General features: G+C 43.1%; 1 protein-coding gene across 1 annotated transcript in view; it reads left to right on the plus strand.

The window, feature by feature from the left end:
- The window catches only part of LOC145391921 (uncharacterized), a 216,960-nt gene that overhangs the window by 30,686 nt on the left and 173,774 nt on the right, over nucleotides 1–12,500 (plus strand). The window contains exon 2 of the mRNA XM_080266412.1: nucleotides 5,993–6,210. Within this exon, the coding sequence (XP_080122538.1) occupies nucleotides 5,993–6,210 (218 nt within the window). The remainder of the gene's footprint in view (nucleotides 1–5,992; nucleotides 6,211–12,500) is intronic.

Here is a 12,500-nt window from a genome sequence, read left to right on the forward strand (position 1 = left end):
CAACCCCAACTTCTCTCCTCAATCCCTTCTCCCCTTCCCAACCCCTTCGACTCTGACCAAACCCCTCCTCCTCCTCTCCCCAACCCCTCCTCTTCTCCCCAAACCCCTCCTCCTCTCCCCAACCCCTCCTCCTCTCCCTAAGCCCATCCTCCTCTCCCCAACCCCTCCTCCTCTCCCTCTACCCCTCCTCCTCCTCTCCCCTTCTCATTTCTCCTCTCCCCGACCCCTCTTCCTATCCGCAACTCCTCCTTCTCTCCCCATCCCCAACTTCTCTCCCCAACCCCTCTTCCTCTCCCCAACCCCTCCTCCTCTCCCCTACCCCTCCTCCTCTCCCCAACTCCTCCTCCTCTCCCCAACTCCTCCTCCTTTCCCCAACTCCTCCTCCTCTGCCCTACCTTTTCTCCTCTCCCCAACCCCTCCTTCTCTCCCCAATCCTTTCTCCTCTCCCCAACCCCTCCTCCTCTCCCCAACCCCTCCTCCTCTCCCAACCCCTCCTCCTCTCCCCAACCCCTCCTCCTCTCCCCAACCCCTCCTCCTCTCCCCAACCCCTCCTCCTTTCCCCTCTCCCTCTCCTCCTCCCGTTCCCTGCCCCTCTCCTCCTCCCGTTCCCTCCCCCCTCCCAATCCCTCTCCCCCTCCCCTCCTCCTCCCCCTACCCCTCCTTCTCCCCCCTACCCCTCCTCCTCCCCCTACCCCTCCTCCTCCCCCCTACCCCTTCTCTCCTCGAACCCCACCTCCTCTCCTCGAACCCCACCTCCTCTCCCCAACCCCTCCTCCTCTCCCCAAACCCCTCCTCCTCTTCCATACCCTTCCTCCTCTCTCCAATCCCTCCTCCTCCTCTACCCATCCTCCTTTCCCCTCCTCTTCCTCTACCCATCCTCCTTTCCCCTACTCTTTCTCCTATCCCCCACCCTTCCTCCTCTCCCCAACTCCTCTTTCTCTCCCCAACCCCTCCTCCTCTCTCCAGCCCAGGGTTGGTGATTTTTTTTATTTTTTAAATAAAAAATAAAAAAATCAGGTGCGGGTAAGGGGTCTGTTATGATGTGGCAGGGGTAAACCAGTTCTGCTGTCGGGCCCTGCTGCGGATGTCACTGATTGCATTGCCCAGTTGACCCTTGTGCGGTGTGGTGCGGTGAGGATCTGTCCGTTCTCCCCTTTGGGGCTAAGATGCGAATGAATGTGTTTGAATGGATGAGTAAATGGAGAGTGAGTCGTCCTGTCTCGGCTACCTCCCTTTCCTTGGGGGAAGCAGCCTAGGTATATAGATAGAATAGATAGATTTGATTTTTTTTAAATATGATTTTTCTGTTTATCAAATAGGTAATATTTCAAAAGTAGTATACTGAATACTGTACACTTCATGTCCTGTCAATCCACTGATGGTTCAGGCAGAAAGCCACTGCCCAAAATCCAGATACACAGCTGTTCTAGTCCTGTCTGTACACTACTGGTTAAGGCTGAGTTGCCAGTGGTAATACAGACAGCATATTCCAAAGCTGAGTATGTTACCACACAGAAAAATCTTAAGCTGGTATTATCATGACATGGCCTTAAGTGACCAAGCATAGCCTACCTAGTCTTATGGCTTGGGTTTTTGAAATATAGACTGCAAAGTTAGGACAAACTCCTGAGAAATTGGAGAAATTTTTGACGTGAACTACACTAGTCATTGTATTAGCTACAATATAGTGCTATATTTCAAAGAGTTGCTTTTTGGCTTATTATTTCAGATGTACAGTCACCCCAAGAAGTGATGGCAGAGTTTCAGATTGCTTCGGTCACTCTGCACTGCCGTACGTTCAATGAAAACAGTGAATATAAGGTAAACATTCAATGCCTTCATCAGGTCATATTAAATGAATTTTATATTATATTGCGCTAAGAATGATGTAAAATGAATAACAGGAGGCAGTGATATTAGCAGTTAACACTTAGTTACCTTTCCCGATTTGAATGAATGTGAAATGTATTACTCCGCGCGCGGTGGGCAGTAGGCCTACAACTCCGTGTTGCTGATTTGTTTCCCAGGATTTCAAATACAGATGCTCTTGTTTTGAAGACCAGTTAAGGAAAATTCTAGTGACTGCAATACACTACCTTATTTTCAAATGCTATGATGATGATACAGCAACAATAGGGGTGCCATAACAATGAAATTATTCTTCGTAATGATGCCCTACCTGCGGTAGCAGCAAGACCATACTGCCTTTTATTCCGTCTTCCTCTCTCCAATAATAATTATAATTAGCAACTTTATTCCCAACTGATGCAAAATTATTATTGGTTGTAAGAAGGTATGACAGATTCTGCCTTTTTCTCTTACACTCGGCAATAAACCAGACCAAAACATGAGTTCATAAACTCTTGCAATGCAAAATCACGCTCTCTTTACTCCATCTTTTAATCTTAATATCTGTCTTTTTAGATAAACTGCAATGTCCTGCTGAACAGATAATGCTGATTTGGAAGTTTTGAACTCAATGATTTGTTTATGAACCTCTGCATTTTACTACTCTTGCTAATCGATTATGCACTGAGGATATCAGACTATGACAAGTTGGCATTCTGCAAGGAGCTCCGACTCTAGGTAAACATCGAGGTTCTTTTTTTATACTTCTTTCACCGACAGCCCTCTGGCTTATATTAAATAATCCAGAGATTTTTCTTGATGGAAAACTGGCCAAAGGCAGTGAAATAACTGCATGTCTTTGAGTAATTGTTATCTCTTTTCGTGGGTGTTGATCGAAACATTTAAAATAACTTACTGGCTTACGCCGCCTTCCCGCTTTCTGTCGTCGTCCATGGAGACATTGGAAACGGAAATAAACGACTTTAAATTATTCCCTGGTATTGTAACGGAAATTATTTTATAAATATTAATTAATACTAATTTTTATTGTTTATTGAAGCTCCCTTTTGTTCAGTCTTACGCTACTAAAAAATTATTGCGTGTTACCATACTAGATTTGAACTCCGCAAATTATTCCTGACTGTCCCTGAGCGATAGTTGTGAAATTTCAATTAATTCCGATTAGGATTTCCTATTATCGTAACTAACGAACTGCTTCCTACAATTTTGAAATATACAGGTACTTTGGCATTGATTGATTGTTTTTTGTAACAATTTAACGTATTAGGTTTCACCTCGTAGAGATATAAGGAAGAGTATGTGCACTGCCGCTGACCGAAAATTTCTGGATACTCTGCCGTCACTTCTTAGGCCGACTGTACAAATAATTTCAATACTTAGTTACACAAATGTAAAAATATATTTTCTGTCATACAATGCAGCAATTTCTAATGGCACCATTCTCCAAAATCTGCTAACTTAATGCTTAAGTATCTGAATAAATGAATGCCAACACAGTGTTGCACAGCTTTTATAAACCTTCAGATTTTTTTTTTGTTAACTTTTAGATAAAAAATAAAAAAATAAAAAATCATGACTTTTTTTTAGCAATAAAATCAGTGATTTAATCACATGATAAACTCAATTTGATTTAATCAATGCCAACCCTGCTCCAACCCCTCCTTCTCTCCCCTACCCGTCCTCCTCTCCCCCCCACACCCCCTGGGGCATAGAGGTGGGTGAGGTGTGGTGTAATAGGTAATGAGGGAGTAAATCAGACCTCATTAACGCTGCTATAACAGTGATTGACAGACTGACAGCAGTTGTGTGGCCTGAGATTACACACACGCACATACAGAGAGAGAGAGAGAGAGAGAGAGAGAGACAGACAGACAGACAGACAGACCCACACGTCCACCCACTCACCCACCCACACACACACACGGACAGACGCACCCCCCCCCACAGAGAGAGAGAGAGAGAGAGAGAGAACACACACACACACACACACACACACACACACACACACAGAAGGGGACAGACGCACACAAACCTACTCACCCACCCACCCACACCCACCCAGACACACACACACACACACACACACACACACACAGAAAGGGACAGACGCACACCCACCTACTCACCCACCCACCCACCCACAGAGAGAGAGAGAGAGAGAGAGAGAGAGAGAGAGAGAGAGAGAGGAAATAAATTGGGGTGGGGCAGCTCTGTGACTGGCTGCCACACACAAATGCTTAGTTATAAAAGTGTGTTCAGGGGTCAATGAAACGGCCGTTAACCCGGGTTTGGTTGACCTGTTGGCCTGGGAGTGATTGTGAGAATGTCAAGTATATTTAAAAAGCCTTGCTGCCATAGTCTGCAGGTTGTTCTTGTTATCGTTATTTTTGTTATTATTATTATTATTAAAATAATAATAATAATAATAATAATTATTATTATTATTATTATTATTATTATTATTATTTTTATTATTACGTCTACTAGTGATACTAGTAGTGGTAGTAGTAGTAGTAGTAGTATAGGTGTTATTATATTATTATTATTATTATTATTAAAGAAATGCCTACGTACATAGAAACATAGAAACCCTATCATATCTTCCATGTAAATATTAACCACAAAGGCAAGGGAGAATTGCAATAAGTTAAATATCAGATGAAGTTCTCGTCTCTATCTAAGAAGCAGGGATAATAACAAGCTAACTGCCTCTCATCATTAATCAGCTGCTATTACCCCCCCACCAGATAATCTCCCTCACGATCAGTAACCTCAATTACCCCTACTTAATTGCACGTTATTTATTGCTTAATTCATTTATTGAAACATTTATATCAGGCATGCTTTTCTTATTTTTAATGCTTCCGACTCTGGGCGTCTCATCATCATCATCATCATCATCATCGTCGTCGTCGTCGTCGTCGTCATCGTCATCATCATCATCATCATCATCATCATCACCACCACCACCACCACCACCACCACCACCATCATGAAATATATATATGGAGAAAGAAACATACAAAGCATCCCCATATCGGCTTAGGAATATTAATCAGCAAAGGAAAGAGTTACCTAAGGCCTGGTAGTCCTCCTGCCTATTGCACGCCTCCACATGTCACCGCTTTGGCGCTAACACCCACCGTCCATATTGAATACACACAGGACTGGTGTACTGGTATTAGCCAGGGTGTTTTTACAAGTCGGTGAGTCTTACGGTAGATCAGTAGTGTCTAATTTAGCAAAGTTCAAATTATTATACTGTCCATAGCCGTAGCCGGTACTCGAACTCGCGATCATTAGGACAGCAGATCATCCCTCTACCGACTCGGCCACCGCCTCTCCCAAACCCTTCCATCAGATGTCGATTTTTTTTTCTTTGGATTTTTTTTTTTTTTTTTTTTTTTTAGAGAGAGAGAGACCGAAATTCAAGATCCATTCATTTCGAGATGCCTGGACACAATGCATTTTAAACTCTGGAGGTCATTGGCAGTAGGAAATACAGAGTAAGACAGTTCCAGAGTTGATCTGTTGCATACATGAAGGACTGGGAGTAACGATTAGTTCGTGCATTAGAGAGTCGGGCAGAGAAGGGATGAGAGTTTGTTGCCAGACGGGTGCTACGCGCAGGACTAAATGAAGGGGAACGCAAGGAGACAGTTCAGAAGAGCAGTGATTGTTGAAGTAGCGATAGTAAAGAGATACAGATGTAACAGTGAGCTTATCTATCTATATCTCTCTGTCTATATTTATCTATCTGTCTGTCTACTTATGCATGAGTACATGTACACTCCTAGTCTCTCCCCTCAGTCAACCGCCAAGTGGCTGAAGGAGGAGGGCCTCTAGAAATAGATATGTCTCTATATGTACCCATGTATCACTATATCTATATACATTCCATCTGGCTGACCATCCCTCTAAGCGTCTTTTTGTTTCTCCCTCAGTCACCCTTCTGCACCCTGCTTATGTATTCTCCCTCCATCAACCTAACCATCCAGTCATCATTGTGTCTTTCCGTCTTCTCATCAGCCACCTGTCTATACCCTTACCTATGTGTCGCTCTTCCATCTGTGTAACCATCTGTATACTCGTTTCTCTAACTCTCAATCCCTCAACCCCTCAGCCACCTGTCTTCACCCACACCATTGTATCGCTCTACCATCTGTGTAACCATCTGTGTGTCCGTTTCTCTAACTCTCCGTCTCTGCCCCACAGCCACTCGCCTGGTGTCTGGTGCAGGGGGGCCACTACAGTTCTCAGAGCCCCGTTATTGCCTCCTGCTGGCTGAAGATGCACCACCCAACCTTAAGCTGCTGCAGGTGCACGCGGCACACCAAGACGGTACGTGGTGAGAGAGAGAGAGAGAGAGAGAGAGAGAGAGAGAGAGAGAGAGCGCGAGAGGATGACAGCGATATGGTAATGAAATAACTAGTCTATGAGTGTGTGTATGTGTGTGTGTGTGTGTGTGTGTGTGTGTGTGTGTGTGTGTGTGTGTGTGTGTGGTGTATGTGAGAGAGAGAGAGAGAGAGAGAGAGAGTCTCTGGATGACAACGATATGGTAACGAAATAACTAGTCTATGAGTGTGTGTGTGTGTGTGTGTGTGTGTGTGTGTGTGTGTGTGTGTGTGTAATTCACCGGGTCGGTCAGGATCACTTGATGGTCGTGATCGTCAGCTTTTACCCTCCCGGAAGGGAGCTGAGAGCTCATATAGTCCGATCTAAGGGCAAGGCTGTGACCTTCACACACGCACACACCCGTCCCCTTGCTCAAGGGGGACAGTAACCACCCACTTCGTCAGTGAAACTTTTCGCAACCTGAGCGAGGCGCAAACTCCCGTCCACCAGTTGGCAAGCGAGAACGTTACCACTGCACCAGCGAGGGTGTGTGTGTGTGTGTGTGTGTGTGTGTGTGAGAGAGAGAGAGAGAGAGAGAGAGAGAAAGTGAACCGGGGGATGACAAGGATATACTAACGAAAGGACTAAGAGAGAGAGAGAGAGAGGCAGGGGATGACAAGGATATGCTAACGAAAGGACTAAGAGAGAGAGAGAGAGAGAGAGAGAGGCAGGGGATGACAAGGATATGCTAACGAAAGGACTAAGAGAGAGAGAGAGAGAGAGAGAGAGAGAGAGAGAGAGAGAGAGAGAGAGAGGCAGGGGATGACAAGGATATGCTAACGAAAGGACTAAGAGAGAGAGAGAGAGAGAGAGAGAGAGAGAGGATGACAACGATATGCTAACGAAATAGGTTAACTAGTCAATATGTGTGTGTGTGTGTGTGTGTGTGTGTGTGAGAGAGAGAGAGAGAGAGAGAGAGAGAGAGAGAGAGAATTTGCTAAGAATATAAAATGCTTAACAGACCAAGTTACATACAGTACATCACGAGGGTAATATAGTGTAGCATTAGCAATTTTTTACTCTTTGATTCAGGGAACGTATTATAATGTGTGTGTGTGTGTGTGTGTGTGTGTGTGTGTGAGAGAGAGAGAGAGAGAGAGAGAGAGAGAGAGAGAGAGCGGAAGGGGGAGGATTAGGCTCATAGTATTCTAACTAAAATTACTCTGATATTTTTAGCTACACAAGCATTTTTAAGGTCGACCCTGTCCGTCAGTCGCTCACCAAACTTTTTCGGACGCGAGGCATTAGGTTCCTCAGTACCTGACGAATAAAAATCCTTTGATTATCTCGCATCGACATCTGACTACAGTTTTTTCACCTTAACTTGGCTCAGATTTTCGTTTTTTTTTTTCAGGTTTATCATGTAGCTCAGAGGCAGAATATAATGCTGCTGTTCTACATCCTCTCCATAGCACCTCCTCGTGACTAGCATCGTATTCTAGTGTTAATTTGCATGTACTGTAGGAACTCAGCATTCAAGATGGAGAGATGGCAGTTTTAGGCCAAGTTAGGGTGAGAAGAGTATAGGTAAAATATGGGATTGTCCATTTGTGTCAGGTAAAGGTCAGCGTACTGTGATGACCTTTTTTCTCTTCTCAATCTTTCTTAACAACAAACAGAAAGATGGTAGTCGGGTTGTACGGCGAGGGGTGGCTCTTACTAATAGAGAGAGAGAGAGAGAGAGAACACATACTAGAGGCAGACAGACAGACAAGGCAGACAATCAGACAGAAAGACAAAAAGGCACACAAGATGAATAGATAGACAGGCACGGTCACAAAATTTATTCACTTTTCAGTCAGGTAAGGCCCTCCCACTTATGCAAAAATATCTATTCACAGCCTATGCTTACTTGAACCAAAATTCTTAGGTATGTTTTACATGGTTTTGGTTGCATTTGCTCAGAAACTTCCCCTTTATCAATTTAATTTACTAACTTTCGTGATCAATTTTGTCCACATTGATAATATATGGCTGAAAAGGGATCGGAAGTGATTATTCAGAGTCGGAGTGATAAATATAAAGTCTGTTGGTATCCCTTAGATTTTCTGCCCTCGCCGACTGCCATGGGAGAGGTGTGAAGAAAAATGTGTGTTTTCGTTTTTTCACTCCTACCTAACACAAACACATCCGATGCTTCTACGCTTTATATATTGGTTCAGTGAATATATGTAATGATGGTAATCGATGAAAAGGTTGGATAGGATGGATGTTTATCTTCACTAGAAACTAAAATTGTCTGAAAAGAGTACCCCCAAATTATCTCATGTTGTGGAAAATGGAATAAACATTAGTAAATAGACAAATAAGGAAGCAGACAGACAAATGAGGAAGTAAAGTTGTGTTGTGGTGTTGATGTGGATGTGAATGACTGTTGAAAAAACCTACTTTGAGATGGTTTAGCCATGTGGAGAGGATGGGGAATGACAGACAGACCAGAGGAGTGCATGTGAATGAGGTGGAAGGGGAGAGGAGGGGGGAACCGAGGATGAGATGGAGCGATGGAGAAATATATGAGAGAGGGGGGTGTGAGTTGCAGGGAGGGCAGTCTAATCGCAGAGGACAAGACAAAGTGGAGGAGATATATCTGTGGCCATCCCTTACAGGATTAAGGCGTCTGGGAATAGACAGAATAGACGTAGAAACAAAACAATAATTAAGAGAAGCATGTGGAGGGGAGACTATAACATCCAGCACCACCCCAGCTTACCAACAACACTCCTAAACTTTTCTTTAATCCCACAGCGGCTCGGGTTCTCAGGCTCACTGCATTTTCACAGGGATTTGGTGATGGGGCAAGTTTGACAATTATTGAGAGCAACAGAGATTATACTATTATTTTTTTTTTTTTTTAACTCAGGAATTTTGGTTGGACTGAAAGTGTTAGTATCGTACAGGAGTGCAGTGATTGTGTGTGTGTGTGTGTGTGTGTGTGTGTGTGTGTGTGTGTCCTTTCTAATCAGCCTTGTTTTATACTGGAAATATAGCCATACGTACGTGATGCTATAATTCATTCACTTTACCTTGGCCCAGATTTTCGTCCTTGCATGCTTTCATAGCACTTCTTCGTGACTGGCACCATACTCCAGTGTTATAGCTCAGCATTCAAGATGGAGAGATGGCAATTTTAGGCCAAGCTGAAATGAGCAGAGTATAGAAAAACAGTGAGAAGCAGCTTGTACAGTTTTTAGGACCAACGTGTAAATATTCGCCGCTGAATACAAAGCAGTTAATGTAATTCCTTTTTTTTTTGTTTTTTCGAAATGCATGTCAAAGATTAATGCTGAGACTGAGTGACGCAAGAAAATACTTCACGTGCGTCTGTATTGTTCATAATTTTTTTCCGCAATACCTGTACTGTATTGAAGGTGTTAATGGTAGAGAGAGAGAGAGAGAGAGAGAGAGAGAGAGAGAGAGCCGTGTTCCTGTAGCTTGAGGAGGCTATTACCTCTAAGAGATTTATTATAGGATATCCATAGTTGATGTAATTTTGTACGTTATTTATGCAGAGTATGGTGATATTAGAATTATTTGCGTTATACAGAATAGGATAGTAAGGTGTGTTAAACATGTCGCTCAGGAAAAGGTGTTAGGGAGCTTCCTCACACGACGAGAGTAAGGGCATCAGTGTTCTGGATCTGTATTCTCGTAGGGTAAGAACTAAGAAGGCTCCCTGACACCTCTTCCTTAGCTATTTATTTTAGATAAGTTTGGTTAATATTCTTTTCTAAGATGTTTATGTAGAGGATAATGACATTGGAAGGATTTATGTAACACAGAAGAGGATAGTAAGGTGCCATAACTAAATCAGATCGCTTAGGAAAAGGCAGTAGGTAACTTAGTGGCTGAAAAAGACAATACTACGGCTTTACTTCCTTTCCATAGCACTTACTCGTGATTAGTATTATGGTTTATTGTTAATCTATTGTTACAACTGAGTTGAAGCTGGAGATGGTAATTTTGGGCCAAGTTGGAGCAAAAAGGGAATAGCTATATCCCTTTACCTGTATTAATATTGCAAGAAATGCCTCATAATATGCATGAGTCGGTTCCAAAGGTCATGAGCTATTTTGTATATTCAATCCTGGCCTAAAATTACCCTCTCTCTGTCTAGAATGTTGAGTTCAGAAAATAGATTAACACTAGAACATGATGCTATGCTCTCTTTACTCTAACTTGGCCTAAAATTCCCATCTCTCCATCTTGAATGCTGAGTAACAAGCATACATTGACACTATAGTCATGGCGCACGACTCTGAGGTTGTCATTATCGTACCCTGGCAACCTACCATTCAAAAGTGCGTCCCATTTCGTGTATAACATGAGATGCAAGTGATTCGTGTATAATATGTTCGTGTATAATAATAGTCGTGTGCTGTATAATATATTCGTGCATAATAATATGATTCGTGTATAATATGATACGAAATAGGACGCACTTTTGAATGGTAGGTTTCCAGGGTACGATAATGACCTCAGAGTCGTGCGCCGCGACTATAGTTTATAATGCTAGTCACAAAGAAGTGCTATGAGAGTATGTACAGCGGCAGCATTGTTTCTTCCTGCCGCAGAGCTTGGCGAAATAAGCTTCAAAGGGACGAAAATTTGGGCCAAGTTGGAGTGAAAAGAGTATAGTCACGAAGAATTTCCGTGGAAAGGATGTAGAGCCATAGCATTGTCTTTTTCTGCCACCGAGCTACGGGAAATAATCAGCAGTGTACGAAAATCTGGGCCAGGTAAAAGTGAATGACGTGTAGTTAGCTGAAGGACGCATAAAATCCCAGGATGAAAGATGGGACAGCCTTTCTCTGCCCTCCCTGTGGAATGGAGTGGCGGAGGCTCACCTGGGAAAAAGAAAACGTACCCAAAGAGGAGATACACTGCAGGTCACTTCCGCACTGGGATTGGAAAAGGCGATGGGAAAAGAATGGATTGTTTTTCCTTAGTTTTGCGAAAGGACGAAGATGTGTTGGTCTGGTGGCAGGATATTTGGCGGTGAAGGAGGAGGTGGAGATGAGAGGAAAAGATGTGGGGTGAGAGGTGAGGCAGGTGAGTGAGATGAAGGGAAATGAGAATGCTGTGTGTGTGTGTGTGTGTGTGTGTGTGTGTGTGTGTGTGTGTGTGTGTGTGTGTGTGTAGAAGGTAGAGGGTTATGGTACGTTCAGAAGAGAGTTGTTGAAATAGAGAAATGAGATATAACAATCCTTAACTCTCTCTCTCTCTCTCAAGTCACTCATATTAGAAGAAAGATTCCGAGAGAAAGGGAGATTTCTAGAGGGATTATAATGCCTTTAGAGGAGGGGTTTTATGTTCCAGCTCTTGGATATAACCTAAATAAATCCCTTGACTTTTAGGTATCTTAAAGCCATTGATTTTAGGGGAGATAGTCCAGAGGAGAGGGCATTAATAATCAGATACAGACCAGCATTCACCGCGGCTAAGGAAGCTCCCTAACACCTTTTCCTAAGCGATTTATTTCGATTACTACACCTTACTGTCCCATTATCTGTTATATAAAAAATCTTCTAACATTGCCTTACCCTACATAGGTAACGTGCGAAAGAATATTAACTAAACATATCCCAAAATAAATCGGTAAGGAAGAGGTGTTAGGGAACCTCCTTACCCAATAAGAATATTGACCAAAGCCATTATTGAACCCTACAATTTTAGAGGCTTCGTTTAAGCTATAAAAATCGAGTAGTTGTGGAAAAATGAAAAAAAAAAAAGTCACCAGATCGAAGAATTTTTGAGTAAGTTCCGCCAAAGAAAAGAAGAATAAGAAAGAAGGAAAAATAGAAAGATTGTTCTAAAGTAGAGGCAGGAAAAGTGAAGGACGTGACCTGTAAGAGAGAAACTACAGAATGAGAAACATCAGAATGTAGAAGCAATGAGAGAGAGAGAGAGAGAGAGAGAGAGAGAGAGAGAGAGAGAGAGAGAGAGAGAGAGAGAGAGAGAGCATGGAGAAAGGGAGGTTGGAAAATATTCCAGACAAGAAAAGAGTGAAAGAGTTTGTTGGATAAAATTGGCCTTACTACACACACACACACACACACACACACACACACACACACACACACACACACACACACACACACACACACACACACACACACACACACACAAACTTTTCACGCAATATTTTACCCCTCTCCCTCTAACACACACACACACACACACACACACACACACACACACACACACACACACACACACACACACACACACACACACAC

This window comes from Coenobita brevimanus, chromosome 20, assembly GCF_032717465.1.
Source record: "Coenobita brevimanus isolate Jiangsu-jjx chromosome 20, ASM3271746v2, whole genome shotgun sequence".
Lineage (NCBI taxonomy): Eukaryota > Metazoa > Arthropoda > Malacostraca > Decapoda > Coenobitidae > Coenobita > Coenobita brevimanus.